Genomic DNA, 26327 nt, shown 5'->3' on the forward strand with positions numbered 1-26327 from the left:
CCTTTTTGATGCAAGCATACTCCTTTTTCAGCTTTCCAGCTCTCTCCCTGTTATGTGCATTAGCTGAACCTCAGGTCAAAGCACAAAGTTGCTTCCTGCACACTCCTCCTGAGGAAAGGAAGGAAGTATATTCTCCTGAATTAATTATGTTTATCCTGATATTCAGAGAGCTTGGGTGTTTCAGTTTGGGAATGCTTTTTTGTTTTCAAGGAATAACCTTGTTTCTAAACAGGACACCTTGAGATTAAGGAAATGCTCTGGGAACATCAGAAGCTGCAGGAAAGGCATCAAAGGGAAGGAAGAGCTAGTGGACATTTGTGAGCAGAATGTTCCCGGGGCTGTGTCTACCCGGCAGGGCCAGCCTCAGGATCCCATGATGTGAGCCTCACACACTGATCCCCACACCCAGAAGGGCCCCAGGGCTCAGTGTAGTGCTCTGTTGTTGCCATCTCAAATAGCTTAATCATTTTTGAACAAGGAACCCCTCATTTTCATCTTGAACCAGGCCCTGCAAATTGGAACCAATTCCTAAACGGTTAAGAAACCGGTCCACCCATATGGAGAGGGGATTCCTCTTCTACAACACAGTTGTGACCATTAATATCCAGCCTCTTCCACCAAGAGTTTAGCTCACTTCTGCTTTAGGACCCTCGGCATCCCCAGAATCACCGTTTGCAGGCCTAAGGGCCCTTCCCCTGTCCATGCTAAATGTATCCTACTGAGCTTTGTGGCATATGAGACCGGCTCACCAAGGTTAGGAGATGTGGGGACCTCCCATTTGGATAGAGTGAAATGTTATTTACAAGCGTGGGGCTCTCCAGAGTGGTGCTTAGCACTGTACGCAGAAGATAGAGCGGAAAGGGTCCTCTGCGTTCAGACAGACCTGCCTTCCTGGGGCTGCGTGAGTTGTGCAGCTCCGGGGACGCCTTGCACGCTAACACTGTCAGCCGGCACAACCTTGAAGCGTGCCCCAAGGCAGCAGTCCCTTGAGCTGCATGATCTTGAGCAAGTTGTCACCTCTGAGCCTCAGCTTCCTCATCCGTGAGATGCAGGAGGTGTTAATAACCATTCAGGGAATTTAAAAGAGATGAAATGAAATAACACACTCGGTGACTAATCAAGTGTTAAATGCCTTCTCGAATCGATGAGTACATGCTTGCCCAAAAATGCTAGCCAAAGGAACAGTACTTTCCCAGTTTCAAAATACCTCCCTCCTGGAGATTCATTTGCATTTCACCAACTCGTCTTTTTTGGAGGCATGTGTGGCTATATCCTTTTTTTTTTTTTTTTTAAAGATTTTGTTTATTTATTTGACAGAGAGAAAAACAGCGAGAGAGGGAACACAAGCAGGGGGAGTGGGAGAGGGAGAAGCAGGCTTCCCGCTGAGCAGGGAGCCCGATGCGGGGCTTGATCCCAGGACCCTGAGATCATGACCTGAGCCGAAGGCAGTCGCTTAACCAACTGAGCCACCCAGGCACCCCGGCTATGTCCTTTTTTGAACCCAGTGAAAAGACTTGGAGGAAAGAGAGAAAGGAAGGCAGGCAGGAAGGAAGGAAAGAAAGAAAGAGAAAGGAGAGATGGCAGTGGCTATTGGCTTAGGCATGGCTATCGGCTTAGGGAATTCTCTCTCAGTCTGGGCTCCAGCTGCCTTGCCCTCCACTCGGATTCCTGGTTCTCCGCTGGGGCTGCCCTCCCCAGGGACACTGGCAATGTCTGCAGACATTTTCGATGGTCACGACTTGGGGGAGAGGTGCTGGTCGCATCCGCTGGGTGGAAGCCAGGGGTGCTGCTAAGCCCGCGACAGTGCACAGGACAAGCCCCCCACGATGAAGCATCTGGTCCTGAGAAAACCTGCCCACCAGCCCGAGTGCCGACGCCCAGCCCTCTCTAAGCCAGGGGGCAGCGCGGGGCTCCTTCTCTCCCAAAGAGCCACCAAGAGAACCAGGAAAGTCAGAGGAGTCCCGGAACCAATGGTGATGTCAGGGATTTTTGTTTTTCAGATTCACCTGGCATGAAAGGATGACAGACTCGGGAGGGCCCCAGAGGCGCACCCTTTGTTTTTGATCGACATTGCTTTCCCAGAAAGTTCCTGAGAAGTCAGACGCTTCGCTTCACTGCATAATATCTGATAGCCGTCAGCCGTTAATTACCCTCTGAAATCTCCCTGTGGACCATGGTTTTAGGCTCACAAAGGCATTATTAAAGCATCACTTGTGGAAAGGACCTGGGAAGTTTGGTCTGAGTGACCGGTTGAACAACTAAATCCTCTATGATGATTTTTTTTTTTTTTTTCTGGAGGATTTCTTCGAGTAACTTCCTGGACACATTTTAGTGATCTTTTTCACTTCACATTGTGGTTCTTGGTTAGGTGACTCCCACACCGGTTATTTTTTTTTTTTTTTTCAAATAATACAGTCTTCATTTCCTGTGTGCATAGGAATGGCATGAATAACTTTGCTTCAGATGACTTACTGAAATCTTCCATCACTCTTTCCTTGATATCCCCAAACTGGTTAAATGCATCTCTGGCTGCTTGCGTTCCTCAGGTGGGCTAGTCAGCAGTAAAGAAATCAAAACCAAGGCAGAGGGTACCCAATGGAGGAAAAGCAAGGGACTGGAACTCCCCCTGGACTGGAGAGTACATAACCCAGACCTGACCCCAAATAGGTACCCCCAGTGGTAAGAAGGATTTGTTATTAAAAGGTAATAGTAGAAGCAAAATAATAGGGTAGCGAAATGGTCTCTTGTACCTTGTGGGTTGTATTCTTTCTTGGATTATGTCTCTACCTTCAAAAACATAGAGGCACCAGTGGTCTTTCCTGAGGATTCACAGAAAACTCTTCTCCCCTGAGATCGCTTTTTCTAGAGAAGAAGAAGAAAAGAGCCAGCTTCTGAAATGGCCAGGCTTCCTTAGCCAAAGTCGTAATAAAATCTCATCTCTGGTCTGGGTGCTGGGGTGTGCAACTGTGTGCTCAGGCTCTTCGACGAGGCCAGAGCCAAGGGTCCCCCTCTTTCTCAGTGTTTGTCCACAGCCATTCAGAGGAGGGACATGCACGAGTCCACCATTGAGCCTTCATACTCGGGCCCCTGTGGCTCCTCAGGAAGCCCCAGTGTTTGGTCATACCCTAAACTTGGCCACCAGTCCCCACACATATTAGCCAGATGCTTGTGAAACATTCTGGAGGTGGCTCTTAGTATGTGACCTGCAGGTAGGCTTAAAAAACAAGGGTAGGATTTTTGGGTGAGGTTTCCAGCAAGTGGAGGGAGAAAAGAGAACCACCCACAAGGTACAAGATACCACTTCCCTGTGCAAGTCTCATTTTTGGCTGATTATTCAGATCTATACTGCACAAAAGGAAAAAACCAGTCAGCCATTAAGAAACTGGGGGCATCAACCAGCCCTGATCAGTCTGAATAAAAAAAATGGGGGTCCAAGTGATTAGAATGAGGTCCCCAGGCCCAGTTGCATGCATACTTTATATACTTTTTTTTTTTAAGATTTTATTTATTTGTGTGTGTGTGAGAGAGAGAGAGAGAGAGAGAGCACAAGCAGGGGGAGTGTCAGGCAGAGGGAGAAGCAGGCTCCCTACTGAGCAAGGAGCCGGATGCGGGACTTGATCCCAAGACCCTGGGATCATGACCTGAGCCAAAGGCAGACACTTAACTGACTGAGCCACCCAAGAGACCCTATATACCTTCTTAAAAAAAGAAAAAAAGAGTCAATTATACACAAAAAAAGGGGCAATTAGATGCTTCCTGAGAAGGAATCTAATAAAACTGACTGTACGGGGAACACAAGGCTGATAAGAACCAGCAGAAATGAATTATGATCAGCAACCTCCTTGATGGTTTTTTAGGGAAGCTCATTTTTGGTGGTTTAGTCATTTGCCTGGAAGGGACTCAGCCAAGCCACTGGTAAAGAAGGATCTGTCCTTGCACGCAAATCTGTCTGCTCCTGGTTCTGGGGACCGATTAGTCAGGCACCTACCTAAAGGGCGGGGGCAAGGAGTAACAACCACAGTTGCCACCAAGCACATTCATGGTATTAGCACAGAGGTAGCCTAGCTGGGAGACTCCAAATCAGACATGACACAGAGAGGGAGGCAGGGGCTCTGAGCATGCTCAGGTCCTGTCCATGGTACAGGTCTCAGAAGCACATGCAGTTCTTCTCTTAGTCTCTGGGGCTACTCACCAAATATCCTGTGACAAATCAGACAGAAACGCAAGAAGGATGGATCTAGAAAGTGTCTTGTTTCCCAATACTGGGCTTTCCTCCTACACACATGGCACATTTTGATAGGTTTTCAGTGATACGGAGGCTAGGGGGAAAGCTCCTTGGGACACACTGGAAACCTTCCTTCGCCTGTCACAAGGGGTAGAAAATCCCAAGAGGTCAATGGGATTCCTGGGGGTTTCACCGGATGAGTCCGTCAGCATCACAAGGGCAGGATGAGCTCCTTCTGAGGGAGAAGGCTTAGGGCAGTTCCCATGAGACCTCCCTCAGGTATGCACAGTCCCAGCCTGGGGGACGCTAACCCCAGGCTCCTTTATCCTCAGGAGACAGCATCTGTCCCTCTACTTCGTTCTTCCCTCTTCTGTGCCGTAACATAGGCTCAACTCTGAGCACTGCCGAAGTATAAATTTTCCAAAGGTCAAGGGACTTCCATGCAAATATGAAACAAACACTTCAGTGGTTTTTGTTCAATTCTTTGAGTAAAGAGGGAACTGGAAAGTAGGAAGTCCTGGTCAGAGGACATTTGAGGAATTAGGTATTTATAGGCAATTTCATAAAACAATGTTAGGATAAGATTGCTGACCCAGGTAAAACACTGGTCAATAAGCCATGATGTACAGAGTTATCTTTTTTTTTCTGCCAGGCAGAGCTTATTTACATCTCCGTTGGATAAAAATCTACCAGTTTACATGTAACTTCACTAAATCTGGGGATTTTAATCAGTAGTAATTATTGAATTAAACAGAGTACATTCCCCTAGATGATTCTTAGATGGACCTTTGTCCCCCTGTGACATTGAAAGAAGATACCATCCACATTTTTGCCTCAATACAAGTTTTTGAGAATTTTTCTTAATAGCTCCTTGAGATTAGGGAGAGCATCTTTCATTTGGTATGTTTCATCCTCACCCCAGCACCACACCATCTTAGGCACGTAGCGTGCTCAGTCATGCTTATTGAACGATGCGTTTGAATCAAGGAAAGGGAGATTTTCCAGTTCCCCAACTCGACATACTTTATCATGCTCATCCCTAGTGTTTATTCCCCATTCTTGTTCATAGCTTTAGGATTTTCTTTTCTAAAAATACTTAATGTAATAAGAATATTCTTATTTCTTCATTATCAGGTCAGCCCAAGCCAGAGGTAACTTGGTATAAGAATGGTTGAGCATCGATGAGTGTGGCATTGTTTCCAGTTACAAACTCTTCCAGAATCAGTATATTCATGTGCTACATCTCTATCGGTAAGTAAATGTGCCTGTGTGGATGGTTTGCAAAGGTCCCTGTGTTCTGTCATGGGCTGGTTGCTATCAGGTAAGGCCAAAAGATTGGCTCCTGTTCGCTTTTTGCATCCTAATGTTAGATGCTATGAGCAGGCGCCAGCCAAGGCGTCCAGCTGAGCTCTGTCTGGTAAATTGTTCACACTCCTCTAATTTGCTGCCGTTGATGGGATTACAACTTTATCTAGAATTGTATTCAAGGTGTCCAGCCATTTTCATTCATTAAATGAGCTTCTCATTTAATCTTGTTCTCTCTGGCAAGTCAAGAAATGAAACAGGGTTTTGGCACTGTCATTGAATCTTTCTTGTGTAACACCGGAAGGAAGGAGGAGTGGCTGGCCATGATCCCATAGCACACTGGTGATGGTGGAAGGCTGGAAACCATGCTTTCTGGCTTTATTTTAGGAAGTAGTATGGTCCAGTACAGTGGCTTCTATTCTTTTTCGTTTCCTCAAGAACTATTTTTTGGATGAAATCAGGAAGCTCCACATGTGAAGTAGAGAAAATGAGAACGGCTTTGGTTGAAGCTGGGTGGAGAGTCTGTGCTCTCGGTCCCCAGTGCTACTGAACTGGTCACGATATTCCTTATGGGGACTCTGAGGAGCCCGAGTTCTGCAGAGCATGGTACGAAAATGATTGGTAGGCATGTGCATGTGCCAATAGCCTTGGATCTGAGAATAACAAAGACTTGGGTTTGAATTCTGTCTCTACTGTTTTCTGGCTGTGTGACCGTAGCCAGCTATTGAACCTCTCCAAAACTGAATTTCTTTATCTGCAAAATAAAAGGATTGCTGAAAGAATTAAATGATTTTATGCTTGTAAAGTTTCTTGCTATGTAATAGTTGTTCAATAAACACTAGCTTTCTTATCTTCCTAACCACTCTTTTGTATCAAAGTATGATCAGAGATCATTTTATCACTGAATGATCTCTGAATCATTGAAATGCTTGACTCAACTGGCTTACAGAATATCTAACCTGATATTCAAGACATTCATTTATTTGTCTACTATTTAATCCTTTAAAAAAAGATTTTATTTATTTATGAGAGAGAGAGAGAGAGCGAGTGCAGGGAAGGGCAGAGGGAGAGGGAGAGGCAGAGAATCTCAAGCAGACTCCGCACTGAGCATGGAGCTCGATGCGGAGTTTGATCTCACGACCCTGAGATAGTGACCTGAGTCAAAACAAAGAGCCAGATGCTTAACCGACTGAGCCACTCAGGCGCCCCCATCTACTATTTAATTCTTTAAACAATATTCATCAAGCCACTATTATATGGCAGGCATGTTACATAATGCTAGAACTAGAAATGAACAACGCAAGTGTTGTCTCTGCCCTCATGAAACCTCAAGTCCAGTACAGAAGGTAAGTGGTGAACAAATCACATGCCTTTTCCCCCCTCACTCCCCAGTATACTGGGAGCCAGTCCAGTTGCCACTTGCCGAACCTCATCCATGGAGTAGACTGCCTCTTCAGTCCATCTTGGCCCAGGCCTTCCCCTCCCTCCTCTTCATCCTGTTCAACTCAGAATCCATCTCTATGGTTCACAATAATTCTAGTTACCCCGGCTCTGTCCAGCCTCAGACATCCTCTTCTCTTTTGCACAGGGCCCCCAGCTTTGGTGCTTATTTATTGCTTCGGATTGACAGTTCAGTAGACTGTGGACCTCCTAGGGGGGCAGGAACCTTCTCTGTTTCACACTAACGCAACGCCTAGGGCCTAGTACAGTGCAACATAAATATTTACTAAGAGGATAGGTGGGTGGACGGCTTTATATGTACCAAAAATATACATGATGTTAATTTAGATCAGCATTGGCAAACTTTTTCTATAAAGAGCCAGATAGTAACTATTTTAGGCTTTGAAGGCCAAATGGTCTCTGTCACAACTACTTTAACTCCACCATCGCAGTGTAAAAGCAGCCATAGACAATATTTTCTTCTTAAGCATGATTGTGTTCCAATAAAACTTTATTTACAGAAACAGGTAGGGGGCCAGATTTGGTCTGTGGGCTATAGTTTGTCAATCCCTGGTCTAGATGGTAAGATCCTTGAGTATCTACATACTGTACTTCTCCGTGTGTTTCCCACTCTTGCCTTTGTCCCTCTGAGCACTCAATCCATATTTCTTGATTGATTAATTTTAGTCTCACACTAAGCTAAAATATTATACTCACCTTTTTAGCCAGAAGGGAGACTTAATGAGTATTCTTTTACTGATGGCATGCCATTTAAGAATTGAGGTTTGTTATTTATGTTATTTGCTGTTAATACAGGACCAGAAATGTAAGCAAAACCAGTGTTTGTGGGGTAAGGGAGTTAAGGGATGGAGGAATGAGAAGGCCATGATGAAGCCCAGGGGCAGGTGGGCAGGTTAAAATGGGAAGAGAAATTTAGGAAGAGAACTTGAGCTGTGGACGGGGCACAGAGTCCTCATTCTCGTCCCAGAAGTCCAGCAGGGCACTGGTTTATGGTACCAACTGAAGACTTGAGATGACAGAATGTACTCTTTCCAAACTCCTGTTTTGCCATTTGGAAAAGTAGCTCACTTACTGGGAAAAGCATTCAGTCATGGTGCAAGGAGTATTGGTGGGGCAGTACAATAATAGATGTGGTTGCATTTTTCTGCTTCGTAGTCAATGTGCTGGGTACTAATGGTCTTTTGAAAGTTCTGACTTTTTACACCCATAAAGTTCTGAACATTGCTGCCCATGAACATCCCCCAGGGAACTTTTAAAACCCTTTGATGCTTGACCTTCAACCTTGACTAATTCAATCTGGACCCCAGGTGATTCCAATGTAATTGCCCAAGGTGAAAAATTCTTATTTATTTATTTATTTATTTATTTATTTATTTATTTATTTAAGTAATCTCTACACCCAACGTGGGGCTGGAACTCACAACCCTGAGATCAAGAGTTAACACATGCTCTTCCCACTGAACCAGCCAGGCTGCCCCAAGACGAAAAATTCCTTACATCCTAAAACATTCACCTGCCAAGTAGTTTGACTTCTCCCAGTGTGTTAAATGCTGGTTAGGCAAATGAATTGTATTTTGTGCCAATGCCTTTCAAAGATTAAACACTGGTTGTTCGTTATAATATTAGTCTCAAATTTTCTTGCCATCATTGGTCACCGTAAACCACCAGATTAACTCATAGTTCCCCCAAAGGAAAGTACTTTTGTTTTTAGTCTCCCTGAGTTTAATCTTTGGGTCATTACGTCTTCACTTTCAGATGTTCAAAAGCTCCCATTTCTGTGTTTCCCAAGGGTTTTTTTCCTGGTGTGATAGACCTAATCTGCAGTTCTGCTCTGGGGTCAAGAGCTTCTTAGTTGACCTTCTGATCTTCCCTCTTTCCTTACCTGGCACGGTCCTTCTCCATCCTCCCTGGGTCCCCTTCCTTATGCCCCTCCGATCTTGTCATTCCATGTACTTTGGACAAGTGAGACGGCTCCAAGGAGATTGATCAGTGCTGTTGGGACCTTTGCATAGCACAGGTCAAGTGTGCTTGGCAGGCGGAGGAGTGGAAAGCCGGGAGAGCATTCCAAGGGCGAGCAACATCAATAATAGCATGGTTTGCCCTGTAGCATCAAAACATTTATTTTTTTCAGAAGATGTGCGGGTTGGGACGAGGGGAGGAAAATGCAACTAGATGTTTTCTACATCATAGAAAGCAAGTTGCAAACAGCGTGTACACAAACGAGGAATTGTGGTCTCTTCTGAACACAATGTAAAGAAAGGCAGCTGAACAAGAGATAAAAATCTGTCCAGGAACCCACACCTAGAGAGACACACTTCTCTTCTCAGCAAGGAGGCCTCTTAGTGGTCATGATCGCGTCCCGCTGTGCTGAGCACCAGTTACAAGAGAGGCAGGAGTGAGGGGGAGGTGAGGTGGGTGGACTGGGCCCCCGAAAACCTGGATCAGAGGGAGCGGTGAGGCTGCTCTTCCCATCCCTCCTCAGCTCAGCCCCGACCCTACAGAGGCCCTGGTGGGGATGAAGGCCAGGAGGCCGGCACAGTCACCGCGAACCAGACTGCTCATGATGTGTACAGGTTGAATAGTGTCCCCCCGCCAAAATTCATGTTCACTTGGAATGTCAGGATGTGACCTTATTTGGAAATAAGCTTTTTCAGCTGTAATTATGTAAATGAAGGGGAGATCATGGTGGATTAACATGGGTTTTAATTCAATAACTGGTGTTTTTATAAAAAAGAGAAGGCAGACACAGAGGGGACATAGCCATGTGAAGACAGGCAGAGACCACAGGGATTTAGCTACAAGCCAGGAAATGCTGGGGACTGCCCCCCACCACTGGAAGCTAGGAAGGGGCAAGGGAAGATTCTTCCCTAGAGCCTTCAGAAGGAGCACGGCCTTGCCAACACCTTGATTTGGGACTTCTAGCCTCCAGAACTGTGCAAGAATAAAGTCGTGTTGTTTTCTTGCTACCCTCTTTGTAGTAGTGTGTTCTGGCAGCTCTAGGAAACGAATACGTGGTGTATCTGAACATTCTAGAAAGAAAAAGTGCTGCCATTTGCCTACCTTGACTTAGGGCTGACCAACTTATCTGGTAATGTAGTACAGGTTCCCCAAATACCAGCTGGGTTCATCTGGGCCACCTGGGAGGCATCTATGGGTCAGGGGGGAAGGAACATTTTTCCAATTATGCCTCAAACTAGATATTGATTCCTCAAGACTTTGAAGGAAAAATCAATATGAAGGTTTCCTGGGTCGCTTGTGTTTTTGCTCCCAGAGGACATCTGGCCATGTCTGGAGATACTTTTGATTGTCACAGCTGGAAAGGGATGCTCCTGGCATCCAGGGAGGAGAGCCTAAGGGTGCTGCTGGACATTGGACATTGGCTGGGGCAGTCCCCACAACAAAGAACTATCCAGTCTACAATGTCAATAGTGTTGAGGCTGAGAAGCTATGTAATAAACCACCACAAAACAGAGTGCCTTGAAACAGCAGTGGCTTATTATTCCTCATGGTTTGGTGGGCGGGTTGTGGTTCCTCTGCTGGCTTGGCCTGGCTCACTTAATGCTCCCTCCGACCACTTGAGTCAGTTGGCGGATTGGTTGATCTGGAAGGTCCAAGATGGCTTCACCAACAGGTCTGGCCATTGATGCTGGCTGCCGGCTGGGCCACCTCAGCTCCCCTCCACCTGGGCTCCTATCCTCCAGTAGGCTAGAACCTGTTGAGCTCCACTGTAACGCCAAGCCCCCCACATCCCCCTGGTCAGAGCAAGACACTGGACCAGATTTCAGCAGCACGAAAGCAGTTGCCACCCCTTCAAGAGTGGAGTGGTGAAGTCACACAGCAATAAGACGTGCGTAAGTGGATGGGAGGAATTCATGGCAAACCATAATCTACTACCCCCTCTATCCATCAAACACCGACCTAATTGATCTTTTTAAATCATCTACTTGCAAGCCTCTTTGTCCCACTTGAAAACAACTGTCTAAGGCTCCTTTTTGCCTATAGAATAATTGTTTTCATTCTTATTCCATTCATTACTCTGCAAGCATCAAGCGCACTCTGTTGGTTCTCATCACAGCCCGAGATGGGAGGGTGCGGGGTGGTAAGAGAAGGTCTCGCCCCTGTCTTCTGTGATCTCACAATCCAGCGGAGGAGGCAGACACATCAGAAGACAATTAGCAGAATGAGTCAGGGTTTTTCTTCCTGGTACCAACCAGTTCTGACACCGGCTGACTGTTTTACAATTCCATTCAGTTCTGACACCAAATAATCAGAGGGAGCCTCCGATCCCGTAGGTTTAAGACCTCACTCCCTCCAGATTGTCCCCCCACCCCCACTTCAGACACCAGATTACCCACATTTCATTTCTGTCCGACTGGCTACAAAGTCAGAGGGTTCCCACAATCTCCTCTCCCCCCTCCAGTTTCCATAATTTGTCGGAACAACTCAGGACTCAGGGAAAATTCTTGACTTACGATTATCATTTTGGTATAAAGGGTACAATTCAGGAATGGCTAAATAGAATCGACACGTAGGGCAGGGTATGGGGTCGAGGCTGCAGCACTTGGGGTCCTCTCCAGGTACGCCACTCTCCCAGAACCTTGATACATTCACCAACCTGGACCCTTTCTGAACCCAGGACTTTAGGGGTTTTTATGGGGCTTCCATTATGTAGGTATGACTGGTGATTAACAGTCTTCAGCTCCTCTCCCTCTCTGGAGGCCTGGGGGTGGAGCTGGAGGTTCCAACCCTGTAATCATGCCTTGGTCATTCTGGGACCAGGCCCCCTCCTGAAGCTACCTAAGGGTTCTCATTACCATGCAAAGGATATCACTCCAGAGATTCCAAGGGTTTTAGGAGCCATGTGCCAGGCACCTGGACGAAGGCTGAGTGTTCATTTTTATTATACCACACCAAGCATGTGTTAAGATGGAGCTGAAGAGAAAGCATCCTGGAAGACCAGAGTAAAGGCCCGTTAAGTCAGACTGTGCCGGGAGGGGGTAGGCGAGGGGCCAGTGCGGAGGTACCGGGAAGTTTTCTTAGAGGTGCCGCTAGCATGAAGCCTTGAAGGGCCTGGAGAAGGTGGATGGGAGGGAGGGGAGGACCACGCGTCCCCTGGGGTGAGAAAAGCATGAGCAAAGGCCTGAGGGCACCGCCTCCTGGGGTGACTGGGGTGCATTCAGTCTCTGGCAGGGGTACGGGCAGGGCCTGGCGGGAAAGCAGCCTGCAGTGGGGAACAGCCGGGAGGGCAGGCTGGGGCTGGACCCAGAACCCATGTGTCCTAGCTAAGAGGTTCGCACACTTATCCTAAAGACGATGCCCAGACTAGGAAGGAGTTTGGGGCAGCAGAGGATCATGGGAAGGTTTGCATTTTTAAAAACCTCGCTCTGACTGGGACACCTGGGGGGCTCAGTCGGTTAAGCGTCTGATCTTTGATTTTGGCTCAGGTCATGATCTCAGGGTTGTGAGATTGAGTTTTGCTTCGGCTTTTTGTTGGAAGTTCAGCTCCTAGGGGCAGGGACTGGGATTTTTGTTATCTCTTATCCCCGCAGCCTCATGTGTTTGTGAATGATGACAAAATTCTCCGGGTCCTTCCTCAGAGTCCACACTTGCTTTTGCTGTGCTCTGCCACTTATTAGCTGTGTGGCCTGGAGCAAGTCAATTAACTTCTCCATGCTTAGGTGTCTTCATAAAATGATTTTTTGTGATGATTTAAATGAGATTATTCATGCGGAATGGTCAGCAAAGCGTGCATTAAGCATGCACCAAATATTAGGTATTAGTAACTAATATCATTTTCCTGACCGTTCACTGAAAGCTGTGTGGTCCCAGAGTTACTCTGAATCACTCTGCCCTAGCTTATAGTACTTGTATTTAGAGTCACGATACTTTTATATCAATAGTTTTGAAAAGTGTTAGAATCAGTGGAACATTTTCCAAGACAGGAAAGAAGTGGACATTTAACAGGTGAGCTGGAACTCAGACCCAGGTTGAAGCTGTTTTTCTCATTCATGTTTGTACCTGAAACCCAGTTTGGATGGTTTTTAGATGGTGGACTCTGTGATTTTAGTGATGTCTTAGACTTTTTAGTTATTCCTCACATCTAGGTGGACAGACAGATGCCAGGAGCTTTGGGACACTGTGTTTTATTCTCGAAGCCACTCCAGTTTATAGCAAAGAGTTGTTTATAAGTTCTTGTTGTCTGAGTCTAAGACTTTGGTTTTTGGAGGCCGCTTGCTGGATATGATCACCCAGGGAAACCCAAACTCCTTGCCAAACATCTAAAAACCATGAGTTGTTGGCCAAGAATGAGTCTGGGCAAATGAGTATTGGAGAATCAGTTTAAAACATCTGTATTCCTGCAAGGAACACTTCAAGGCACCTGTCTTGCTAACAGAATTGTCACCATCAGCTTTACTAACAAAGGACAGGAGATTATTTCCACCATTTAGAGCAAGGGTATGAAGCTGGGTTGTCTAGATTTAAATCCCAGATCTTATACACTGTATCATCTTCAGCAAGTTACTTAGCCTCTCTGAGACTCAGTTTTTTCATCTGCAAAATGGGGATAATGGTAGTACTGCTTTATGGGATTGGTATGGGGATTAAATCAAGATGTGCAAAAAATTTAGAATTTACCCTGTAAATAATAGTTATTTTGTGCAATTTGAACATGTCCCTACGTGGAACTATAATTTTGGAACTGATTAAAAATAGGGCAACTTGGAGGTAGGAAAGGTAGCATAGCTTGGCTGCATTTTCCCTCTGCTATTTCCCTCTTGGAGGGTGAGATATAATTAATGTGTTTCATCGAGGAACCATTGGGTAGAAATAAAGATGACTGAATCTTGCTGTCTTGACTAAGATAGGAAAAGGCATTTCATCTGGGGTTGGAAAGCATTTTGTGGACTTCATGTTCCTGTGAGCTTAAGTAGGTCTAACGAGTCTTAAGGATGACTGGTAGAACTTTCAGCACCCCGAAGACCTCTGTGTTCCCAGCACTGAGCCCAGGCGGGCATTCCTCCTGAATGAATTGTTGTAGTCATTCCTCAGACCATGCCTGGAGCGTTTCTTGAATGAGTCCTGAGGGTCTGACGAGAAACTCCCATTTAGTCCCCAGGGTAATGGGTCTGTGCCGAGAATTCACAGCCTGTCCTCCCATTCTGGTTTTGACGTTGGTTAGGTAAGTGTGTCAGAGGAGTGAATGGTTATGGGAGCCATGAAATGGGACACTCATCTTTTCCTGAGGGCTGGACTTGGGCCGTTGCTCTCACTGTGGTGCTGGCTCTCAGGGCAAATCAATGCTAGTTTGGAAACAGGGGACAGATTGATCCAGGAGCCCCTCCCAAGATGTTGGGACAGAGAAAGGTGCAGTAATCCCTGGAAATTGGACGAGTGCTAAATGTCTTTGTAAATGCCACTCCATCACCACTTTCTGAGGACTTAGAGCAGACCAGTAACATTTGGGAAGTTTTGGGCCAGCTGGGGTTCAGTCTTAATTTGTAATCACGGAATCTCGGTCCAGCACTTCTGATGACTGACAAGATGGGGAGTCTCACTGCTGTAGAAATCACGGCATTAGTACTAGCGATCGTTTGAGTCTGTTTTAAAGGTGAGCATCATAAAGAAGGTGCTTGACAAGGGAGAAGAGCTGGAACCAAATCAGGCCCGGGATGGGCTTTGCTCCAACTCTGAAGGGAGGGGCGCAGGGCAGGTGGTTGCAGGCGGGCGGGCAAGACTAAGAACAAAATTTGGTTTGGGAACACGTGTCCTTGTCCTGGCCAGCACAGCCTTATTTCCTGCCTCTCATGCACTCAGCCAAGGGCCTCCCATGAAATTTACCCCTATCTTTGCCCCATCATGCCTGGAAGCTTCTCGTATCTCTGACTCTATCCCCCTCCTCCCCTTACTTTTAGTTCTTTGTGAGCCTTGGACCCTGAGCCTCCTCTCTGCCTGCCTCCAAACTCCGTCACTTCTGACTGCCTGGTTTGCCCTCTCCCTTCTTCTGAGTCCTACAAGGCTGGGCCAGTCCCAGCACCTCAACCCCTCAGTTCCTAAGACACCAGCCCAGGCCTCAGCCCGAGTCCCACTCATATGGGTGAGGAAGGCCAACTCTCTCGATCCTCCCAGGACCCCCTCGAGGCCACACCTGAGCCCCAGATGAACCCAAGAATGAGCTGGACCTATGAGAGGGGTTTGTACCTGGCATGGTCCACCTGACCCTGCCTGCATTAGTCAGCTCACAAATACCACATCCTGGGGGCCTTAACCAACAGAAAGTAATTTCTCACAGTTCTGGAGGCTGGGGTCTGAGATAAAGGTACCAGCATGGTGGGGTTGTGGTGAGAACCCTCTTCTGGGTTTGCATATAGTGACCTCCTTGCTGTGTCCTCATATAGTGAGCAAGCTTTCTACTGTCTCTCCTCATCAGGGCACTAATCCCATCATGAGGGTCCTACCCTCATGACCTCACCTAACCCTAACTACCTCCCAAAGGCTGCATCTGCAAATACCAACACATTGGGGGTTAGGGCTTCAACATAGAAATTTTAGGGGGACACAATTCAGTCCCTAAGACCGCTCCAAATGTGGAAGTTGTCTCCCGGCCATGTACAGGGACAGGCCTGGACTGGGCCAGTGGGGTGTGCAGGGGCCCACTGGTTAAGAATCAAGGATTTGTAACAGGCTGTGAGGCCACATGTGGGTATTTATGAGGGCTCGCTCCAGAGTCTTACTGCCTGGGGTCAAATCTTGGGCCCCCCCCGCCCCCGCCCCTCTTAATTGGGCCTGTTGCTTATCCTCTTATCTGCCTCAGTTTCTAGATGTGTAAAGTGGGAATAATAATAGTACCTACCTTGCTGGGTAGATTGGGTAAAGATTAAATGAGATAATACACATTAGGTCTTTAGAACAGTGCCTGGCACTTACCAGATGCTTAGTAAATGTTAATTCTTCTTACCCTGAGGGCTTCTGTATTTTGTTAGACACAGTGTTTCTTCGTCATAAGAATTTGAAAGCGGAATCAGGCTGCCTGCCCATTTCAGAGAAGATGGGATCAAACCGATCTCTGAATTCTTGAATGATAATCTTAGTGCAGATTTCCAGAGCTGATGTTAAGAAGCCAGGCTCAGGCTAAAGACATGGACCCTACCTGGGTGGTCAGGACAGATGCAAGACTGTATGTGAAGCTTGGGGCAATTTTTTTTTTTTTAGATATATTTATTTATTTGAGACAGAGAGAGAGAGTATGAGAGAGAGAGTGTGCATGAGGGAGAGCACAAGCAGGGGCAGAGGGAGAAGGAGAAGCATACTCTCCGCTGAGCAAGGAGCCTGATGCGGGGCTTGACCCCTGGACCCTGGGATCATGACCTGAGCCAAAGCAGATGCTTAACCGACTGAGCCACCCAGGCGATCTTAATGCTTTAACTCAGTTCTGGGCCATTTCAGAGCTCAAAGATGTTAATGAGGTCTAGCAGCTTGCTCCCACAGGGCCTTTGCACTTGCTCTTCCTTTTACCCGGGATGTTCCCTCCCCACATAGCCCCATGGCTAGTTCTCATGTCTGCTCCAACTCACCTGGATCACTAAGGCCTTCTCTGACCAGCCACCCATAGTACCACCCCCCCCGCCCCCAGCATGTCCTACCTTCTTATCTTTATTTTTCACATAGCACATGACATAATATGTGTGTGTGTGTGTGTGTGTGTGTGTGTGTGTACATACATTTAACAGCTTTGTGTAGGTGCAGTTGACACACAATGAAGCACACCTTTAAAGTGTTCGGTTTGGTAAGCTTTGATGCACGCACACACCCATGAAGCCATCACCACCATCAAGATGAACGTAACTCTCACCGTCAAACAATTTCTCAGTGCCCCTTTGCAGCCCAGCCCTTCTGCCCCTCTCTCTCGCCCATCTTGCACAGCAACCCCTCTGCCTTCTATCCCTGGAGACAGGTTTGTCTTTTCTAGAATTTTATATAAACGAGATCATAGAGCATGTACTCTTTTGTATCTGGCTTCTTTCACTCCCCATAATTATCTTCAGAATCATCTGTGTCCTTTCGTGTGTCAATAGTTCCTTCCTTTAATAATGGAACAGTGTTCCAGTGTTTCATTGTTTGGATCTACCAGAATTGGTTATGCCATTCACCTGTGGATGGACACTTGGATTGCTTCCAGTCATGCTGCTTATTTATTTGTATTTGTGTTTATTGTGAGTATGCCCCAGCTGGAACGTAAATTCCATGGGAAGAGAAACGTGTCCAGTGTTCCCTGCTGTACCTCCAGGGCCTGCTCAGTGTCTGGCTATCATCAGACATTCAGTAAGGATTTATGGGATAAATTACATAATGCATTCAGTACTTTTGTTATATTCTCCACAGTTTTGCCAAGAGAGGGGGAAATGCTGATAGGGTTCAGGCACTCTTCCTCAAAATATGGCACCTTGGCATATAAAATAATTTAAACTGAAGGAATTATTAAACATGGCAGAAGGAGGAAGGTCTGAGCCCCCCACCCCTACCCCAACCATCCTTTCCATGCTTCCCTGAAACAGGTCATAAATCCTATGTGAAAGGTACATTTCCTGGGCCAGGAGGAGGGAAGCCATTTTTATCACCAGGGACAAGGAATTTGGGGCCAGGAGATCTGTACACAAACAACCTTGTGAAACTCATTCTTATCTTCCTAGTTACTTTACTTCTTCACCATTTGCTACCTCTAGCCCAAACCCCTTTGTCTTATCAATTCGTCACAAACTTAGTGTTTCTTTGTCTAAAAGGTATAAAAGCTTTCTGCTCTTGTCATTTCTTCAGGTCTTCATTCTCTTGTGAAGGGTCCCTTGTATGTGCAAAAATTAAATAAAATGTGTATGCTTTTCTCCTGCTAGTCTGTCCTTGTCTTTTAATTTTCAGACCCATGCAGGGACCCTGACAGGGTCGAGGAAACTTTTTCCTCCCCTGCAGAACCATTCCATGGTTCCTCCCCATGAATGTGGGGACCTGATTTGAATTACTGTGGCTTCTTGGTGGTCAGCGGACTATTACTTTAGAGACTATGCAGTCTAAGAGGACTGTGAAGACAGGAAGTAATTATAAAAGGCCTCTCCCCTGCAGGAGCTGTAGGAGCAGGCCACTATGTCAACAGACCCTGGGGCCATTTGAGCTCCAGGGAGTCTGAGCTTCTGATCTTTACGTGGCTGCCCCTTCTCTGTCCTTGTCATTTCCCATTCCCTGGGTTGCCACGCCGGTAGGGTGAGGATTCTTCCTCCTCACCAGCCTAGATCAGCTTTCCTACAACCTGAGCCTGCTCCTCCCAGGTGCCTTGTGGCTCCCTGCTTTCCTACCGGCTGCCAGGGGCCAGCCCTGCTCACCTACAGTGTCCCAAGAGACGGGAGCAAGGCAGAGGCACAGTGAGATGGCCCAGAAGAATGACAGGGAGGGATATAGCAAGCACCAAGTCTCTGGCAGAGCAGCAGACAAAGAGAAGCCATCAAACTGTGACAGTTTCTTCCCTGACTGCAGGCCTCTCAGGCTGCTTTTGAGAGAGAAGTTCTCGGGTCTGGTTTTGTGCACACACACACACACACACACCCCTGCCCCCCCGCCACCTGGGTGCAGTGGTTGGTTTTCTAAAAAAGCAAAACTAGCTCCAACACCCACAGAGCTGCTTGCGGGGGCAGCTTGTCAGGCATTTACTGGGAACTCAGCTCAAATTGAGCAGTGAGTCAAGCGACGGTGGATATTTTTCTGAGAATTTAATAAAGGGACTTTCACTCTTTACAAACACTGGAGTCCTGGAGCTGGAAGCGACTCTAAGACCTTGCCCTTCAAAGTTGATTTTGGAGCAGCAACAGCAGCTGCAGCCCCTGGGGCTCGTTAGACTGCCCGAGTCCCTGCCCCCCGCCCTGCCAATCGGATTCTGCATTTTAACAAGGTCCCAGGGGATTCCTGTGCCCACTGACACACAGGAAGCTCTAAGGACTGTCCCGCTCCTGGCTCTCTGTTACACGTGAAGGACGCTTTAAAAAATACTGACACTCAGGTCCAGCACCTAAGAAAGGTTGATTTAATTGGTCAAACCCAGTTGAGTTTTACTTTATAGATCACCCAAGGCCCAGAGGGATCATGGGGCTCATCCAAGTTCTTAACAACTGGTTAGGAACAAAGCCAGGATTAGAAGCCAAAAATTCTGTCTCCCAGTACCCGTGGGTCCTATTACATTACTCACTGCATTTCCCTCTACCAGAGCCGTCTTCCAAAATAAGACCTACTAACGTGTGTGCTGGTGTATAACTCAAAGAGAAGTGATCATGAGGATTGCCTTCAAAAATCAGGATTCATGGAGGGCCTCCTGTATGCCAGAGCCATTCAAGATCCTGGGGACCCTGTGAGGGAGCACAGTGAAGTCCTGATCTCATAGGATAGGGACAGAGAAAGAGTCACACATTAGTCACACCAGCAAAGCCAGTGGTGTCAGGTGACAAAGAGTAAAGGAGGGCAGCGAAGGGAAGGAGTCTCAGAAGGAAGCTGTCTCTGCTGAGGGGCTATGAGCACAGGTGGGGAGGGTGAGTGAGGCGGTGGTGGGATTATCCTGGGGCAGAGTGTTCTCTTCAGAGGGACCGGCAGGGGCAGAAGGAAGCTGGAGGTGGGAGCGTGCCCGGTCACTGTGGCTGCTGCAGAGGGCACGGGGCAGAGCAAGGAAGACCTGCAAGCAGCAAGGCCGTGATCCAGACAAGGGAGGAAGTGGCCCCATCCAGGGTGGTCCTGGATCAGGTGGCAGGAAGCCTCCAGGCTCTGGATCCCTCTGCCAGGAGTTCCTGCTGGATGGGGTGTGGAAAGGGAATGAGAAAAGGGGACTCTGAAGTGTGCCCCATGAATGATTAGTAGAACGAATGACAATTTTTTTTTTTTTTTTTTTTTTTTTTTTTGAGACGAGAAGTAGGTTTGGATAGGAAATTCCAGAGTTTGATTTTGGGCATGCTGGGTGTTTGGTGAGTTAGCAGTCCTGGTCTTTCTGGATTCTAAGCTAACTTGATTTTATAAAAGAGCTCTGGGTCCTCCAGTGTCTAGGAGTGTGCTGTTCTTGGTCCTGTTCTCAAGATGCCATGTCTTTCAAAGATGGATTTACAATTTAATGTAGGAGTTTTTCTGTGGTCACAATGTACCTTGAGATTTCTGGACACATTCTGGGCATTATGCTAGCCTGGGTGCGTGGTAGGGACTGTTTCCAACCACCCTTGAGTTTTCTTTTGATAAGAGAGTTCAGTTGTCTATTAACTAAGCCTGATGGTAGTAACGCTGTAGGGTTTTTTTTTTTTTCCCCCCTTCCTGAAGTCAGTTTGCTCATTTCTTATTTAAAGAATATCTGGTCAGCCTGTTTTGCTCCCAGAGGTTCAAAACGCTGTCAAAAGCTTAACACTTTTGTGCCACAAGAGAGCCAAAAATCACTCCTGATACATGCCCAGGCAAAGCTCCCTCCTCTTTTTTTTTTAATTTTATTATGTTATGTTAGTCACCATACAATACATCATTAGTTTTTGATGTGGTGATCCAAAATCCATTGTTTTCGTATAACACCCAGTGCTCCATGCAGTACGTGCCCTCCTTAATACCCATCACCAGGCTAACCCATCCCCCCTCCCCCCTCCCCTCTAGAACCCTCAGTTTGTTTCTCAGAGTCCATAGTCTCCCATGGTTCTTCTCTCCCTCCGATTCCCCCCCCCATTTTTCCCTTCCTTCTCCTAATGTCCTCCATGCTGTTCCTTATGTTCCACAAATAAGTGAAACCATATGATAATTGACTTTCTCTGCCTGACTTATCTCACTTAGCATCATCTCCTCCAGTCCCATCCATGTTGATGTAAAAGTTGGGTATTCATCCTTTCTGATGGCTGAGTAATATTCCATCGTATATATGGACCACATCTTCTTTATCCATTCATCTGTTGAGGGGCGTTTTGGTTCTTTCCACAGTTTGGCTATTGCGGACATTGCTGCTATGAACATTGGGGTGCATATGGCCCTTCTTTTCACTACATCTGTGTCTTTGGGGTAAATACCCAGTAGTGCAATTGCTGGGTCATAGGGTAGCTCTATTCTTAATTTTTTGAGGCACCTCCACACTGTTTTCCAAAGTGGCTGTACCAACCTGCATTCCCACCAACAGTGGAAGAGGGTTCCCCTTTCTCCACAACCTCTCCAACATTTGTTGTTTCTTTCCCTGTCCATTTTTGCCATTCTAACTGGTGTAAGGTGGTATCTCAATGTGCTTTTGATTTGAATTTCCCTGATGGCTAATGATGATGAACATTTTTTCATGTCTGTTAGCCATTTGTATGTCTTCTTCAGAGAAGTGTCTTTTCATATCTTCTGCCCACTTTTTGACTTGATTATTTGTTTTTTGGGTGTCGAGTTTGAGAAGTTCTTTATAGATCTTGGATACCAGCCCTTTATCTGTAGTGTCATTTGCAAATATCTTCTCCCATTCTGTGGGTTGCCTCTTTGTTTTGTTGACTGTTTCCTTTGCTGTGCAGAAGCTTTTTATCCTGATGAAGTCCCAAAAGTTCATTTTTGCTTTTGTTTCACTAGCTTTTGGAGATGTATCTTGAAAGAAGTTGCTGTGGGTGATGTCAAAGGGGTTACTGCCTATGTTCTCCTCTAGGATTTTGATGGATTCCTGTCTCACAATGAGGTCTTTCATCCACTTTGAGTTTATCTTTGTGAATGGTGTTAGAGAATGGTCGAGTTTCATTCTTCTGCATGTGGCTGTCCAGTTTTCCCAGCACCATTTATTGAAGAGACTGTCTTTTTTCCATTGCATGTTTTTTCCTGCTTTGTCAAAGATTATTTGACCATAGAGTTGAGGTCCATATCTGGGCTCTCTATTCTGTTCCATTGGTCTATATGTCTGTTTTTGTGCCAGTACCATGCTGTCTTGGTGATCACAGCTTTGTAATATAGCTTGAAATCGGGCAACGTCATGCCCCCAGCTTTGTTTTTCTTTTTCAACATTTCCTTGGCAATTCGGGGTCTTTTCTGATTCCATACAAATTTTAGGGTTGTTTGTTCCAGCACTTTGAAAAATGTCATTGGAATTTTGATCGGGATGGCATTGAAGGTAGAGATTGCTCTGGGTAGCATAGACATTTTAACAATGTTCATTCCTCCGATCCATGAGCATGGAATATTTTTCCATCTTTTTGTGTCTTCTTCAATTTCTTTCATGAGTGTTCTGTAGTTCCTAGAGTATAGATCCTTGACCTCTTTGATTAGGTTTATTCCGAGGTATCTTATGGTTTCTGGTGCTATTGTAAATGGAATCGTTTCTCTAATTTCTCTTTCTACAGTTGCATTGTTAGTGTATGAGAAAGCAACTGATTTCTGTGCATTGATTTTGTATCCTGCCACATTACTGAATTGCTGTATGAGTTCTAGTAATTTGGGGGTGGAGTCTTTTGGGTTTTCCACATAAAGTTATCGTGTTGTCTGCAAAAAGAGAGAGTTGGACTTCTTTTTTGCCAATTTGAATACCTTTTATTTCTTTTTGTTGTCTGATTGCTGTTGCTAGGACTTCTAGTACCATGTTGAACAGTAGTGGCGAGAGTGGGCATCCTTGACGTGTTCCTGATCTTAAGGGAAAGGCTCTCAGCTTTTCCCCATTGAGGATAATATTCGCTGTGGGTTTTTCATAGATGGATTTTATGAACTTGAGGAATGTTCTCTCTATCCCTATACTCTGAAAAGTTTTAATCAGGAAAGGATGTTGTATTTTGTCAAATGCTTTTTCTGCATCAGTTGAGAGGACCTTATGGTTCTTCTCCCTCCTCTTATTAATGTGTTCTATCGCATTGATTGATTTGCGAATGTTGAACCACCCTTAAGATCCCTCCTCTTCCATCAATTTACCAACTCCCTTACCGCCTTCACGATCATACAAGAGCTAACGTTCATTTAGCTCAATGCTTCTGAGCTCTGGCTATCCTTTAGAATCACCTGGGAAGCTTAGAAAATACCCATGGTGAAGCCCTTCATCCTTGAGATGCTGCTTAATTGCTTTTTTTGGTAGAGCCCTGACCCTGGTATTTCTCCCCCTTTTGAATACTTCATTCTTTAGAGCAGTTTTAGGTCCAGTGCAAAGCTGAGCAGAAAGCACAGTTTCCACATCCGCCCTTGACCCACCCCACGCACAGCTTCCCCCACAGTCAACATCCCCCACCAGAGTGGTAGAGCTGTTCCCATCAGTGGGCCTACATGAGCCATCATTATCACCCAGAGTCCGTGGTTTACATTAGGATTCACTGTTGGTGTTGCACAGCCCATGCTTTTGGATGAATGCATAATGACGTGTATTCACCATTATAGTGAATGGTGAATACCAATTCCTGGTGGGTGACTCTAATGCTCAGCCAGGGCTGAGAACTGCTAATTCAGTGCTTCCTGTGTGCAGGGCCCTGCTTTAAGCACTTCTAGGAATAACCTCCCACAGTCCTCATGTCATCCTCTGGGGTAGGTATAGTTGTTGTACTTTGGGAGCTTGTCCATGTCACACAGTGAATGGGCAGGGTGTGGACCCAGGCAGTCTTGCTGCTAAGTCTGTCCCTTAACCCCTGTGCTATACTGGCTTTGCAAACTGCCTCCCCCCTCTGCTCAGAATTGCACTCGGGTGAAGGGGAAAAGTAGAATTCCCGCTGCCGTTCGCTCGTGTGCCGTGCTCCTGAGAAACCCTGTGCCTTTCGGCCCCCAGCTCCTGTCCTTTAGGGCTCTCTCCCCTACCAGCTCAATTTTTTACTGTCCCTTACACATGACCTGCTCATTCCAGCTCTGCTACACCTACCAGGAATGCCCTCCCCACCTTCCCACCAGCCAAAATTTAATCCTTCCACACTATGCTCAAGTTCCACGCTCCTGGCACGTTGTCTGAAGATCCAGGCCACCCTGACCTCTCCCCTCCTAGCACCAGAAACGCTCCCTGCCTCAGTTGTGCCTTTTGAGATTCAATGACACTAGAGTTTGCAAATTGCATATTGCTCCCTGTGTAACACCTGAAAGTCTTATCTCTCTGCAAAACTGGCAGCTCCCCTGGGAGACAAGTCTTATGCCATCAATTTCTCTCCCCTTTCTCAAGTCCCACACACTGGCTGGGCATGTCTTGTGGTAGGTCCAACAGGACATATGGAAGAATGAGGTGTTCCTGCTGGAGCAGGGACCACAGGCCATGTCAGGTAGGGAGAGCAGGAGCCCTCCATCCTTACCCTGCTACGTGTGGTGAGCATCTTACAGCATGGTTTCCATTCCTCCCTAAATGGCTGCTTTGATTGGATTCCCAGAGATTCCCAGTAAGCCTGAGGTCCAAACTCCTCAGTCCGGGGTGGAAAATCCCCCCCGATCTGGGCCCTGCCCAGTTCCTGGTGGGTGACCGTACCTCCTGATTTACCTGAGTCAGTCTCCATTTCCCAGGCATGGCCCTGGTTTCTGCCTGTGGTCTCTGTGTATTAATAGTGTCCCTTGGGGCGCCTGGGTGGCTCAGTCGGTTAAGCGGCTGCCTCCGGCTCGGGTCATGGTCCCGGGGTCCTGGGATCGAGTCCCGCATCGGGCTCCCTGCTCGGCGGGGAGCCTGCTTCTCCCTCTCCCTCTGCCTGCCTATCTGCCTACTTGCTCTCTCTCTGTATCTCTCTGCCAAATAGATAAATAAAATCTTTAAAAAAAATAGTGTCCCTTTTCATCCTCAAAACTGTTCTGTTTATTTTTTTTTAATTTTTTAAAGATTTTATTTATTTATTTGACAGAGAGAGACACAGCGAGAGAGGGAACACAAGCAGGGGGAGTGGGAGAGGGAGAAGCAGGCTTCCTGCTGAGCAGGGAGCCCGATATGGGGCTCGATCCCAGGACCCTGGGGCCATGACCTGAGGCAGACGCTGAACGACTGAGACACCCAGGTGCCCCAAACCTGTTCTGTTTAAACAATAAATAATGCAGTGGCCCTACCTTTTAGCCCACCGCTCCCCCAGAGTCTCACCTTGAGGCTGTTTCTTCTGCCTGGAATGGTCAGCCCCCTCCCCAGCCCCGGGCATATACCAGCTTTCCTGCCAAAATCCTACCGTGTATTTCCTAGGCTTGCTTCAGGTTTTTTTCTTTTTTCTTCCTTTTTTTTTTTTTTAAGATTTTATTTATTTATTTATTTATTTGAGAGAGAGAGTGAGCAGGAGAGAGCGCACAAGCCATGGGAGGGGCAGGGAAGCAGACTCCCCGCTGAGCAGGGAGCCCAACACGGGACTCAATTCCAGAACCCTGGGATCATGACCTGAGCCAAAGGCAGACGTTTCACCGACTGAGCCACCCAGGCGCCCCTGCTTCAGCTTTTAAATACCCAGGAAACCTTCCCTCATTATCTTGCAGCCCCTGACCCGAACCTCCATAATTGGTCGGATTTTTAATAGCCCTTAGCATGTACCGTCCTGTATTATAGCCATTGGTATCAATACCTCATTTCTCTTATTGGCTGAGAAGCTCCTAGGAAGGGCCTAGGAATTTACCATCTTTATTGTCTATACAGAGCCTAACACAGTGCCTTACACGTGGTAGACATTTCTTATAATTTTTTAACTGTGTTACTTAAGACACGTCTTCTCGGGGCCTCAGTTCCAACGTAAGTGAACTAAATCATCTCTCTATCTGTCAGGGTCTAACCAGGAAGACAAAAACTATTTTCAGGCATTCAATATGGGGTTGTACAAGTGATTGAAACAAACAGGGGTCACCCAGAAATGAGCATCAGCAGGAAGCTACCATTCCCTAGGCTTCGCGGGTGAAGGGAGGCGGCAGGACGACTAGTTCCGGGTCACAGGGCAAAAGCTGGAACCCTGGTGGGCCTGTCCCATGGGACCTGGAGCTACTGACCATGACAGAGGGATGTTCTCTTAGAAATCCCACCAGAGGTGACTTTTCTCTTCTCCCCACTCTCCAATCTCCTGCCTCCCTGTGGTCCAATGCAGCAGGAAGCCAGTGGTCCTGGGAGCTGGGGAGCCTGGGCCTCAAGGGTCAGCTCCGGGAGACAGAGCAGAGCAGGGAAGGGCGCTGGGAGAGGGAGGCAGGTGGGCCCAGGGGCTGCACGGCTCCAAGTCATCTTTCAGTCTTCAGACTTGTGGTTCAGTAAATCCACTGGATAAATGAGTAAACTGGTAAATGTATATGGAAACTCCTCATCATTTTTTGGAAATGTGTCTAGTTGATTGTAGAAAATAAGATCAAGAAGTTGTGTGCGTTTCCAGTGTTAGAGTTCCCCCATCTCTACGACAAACATAGCTTTGGGGCATGAAAAAACCCAAGCCTTTCTTATTCC

The 26327-nt window shown here is 46.8% G+C and overlaps 1 protein-coding gene across 1 annotated transcript in view; it reads left to right on the forward strand.

The window, feature by feature from the left end:
* Positions 1–4488: 4488 nt before the first annotated feature.
* ALPK2 (alpha kinase 2) overlaps positions 4489–26327 on the forward strand; it is a 103009-nt gene continuing 81170 nt past the window's right edge. The window contains 3 exon segments of the mRNA XM_028102970.2: positions 4489–4504; positions 5360–5395; positions 5398–5476. Of these exon segments, the coding sequence (XP_027958771.2) occupies positions 4489–4504; positions 5360–5395; positions 5398–5476 (131 nt within the window).

Source organism: Eumetopias jubatus, unplaced genomic scaffold, assembly GCF_037043125.1.
Source record: "Eumetopias jubatus isolate StellerSeaLion01/CBP00866 unplaced genomic scaffold, mEumJub1_p1.0 scaffold_16, whole genome shotgun sequence".
Classification (NCBI taxonomy): Eukaryota; Metazoa; Chordata; class Mammalia; order Carnivora; family Otariidae; genus Eumetopias; species Eumetopias jubatus.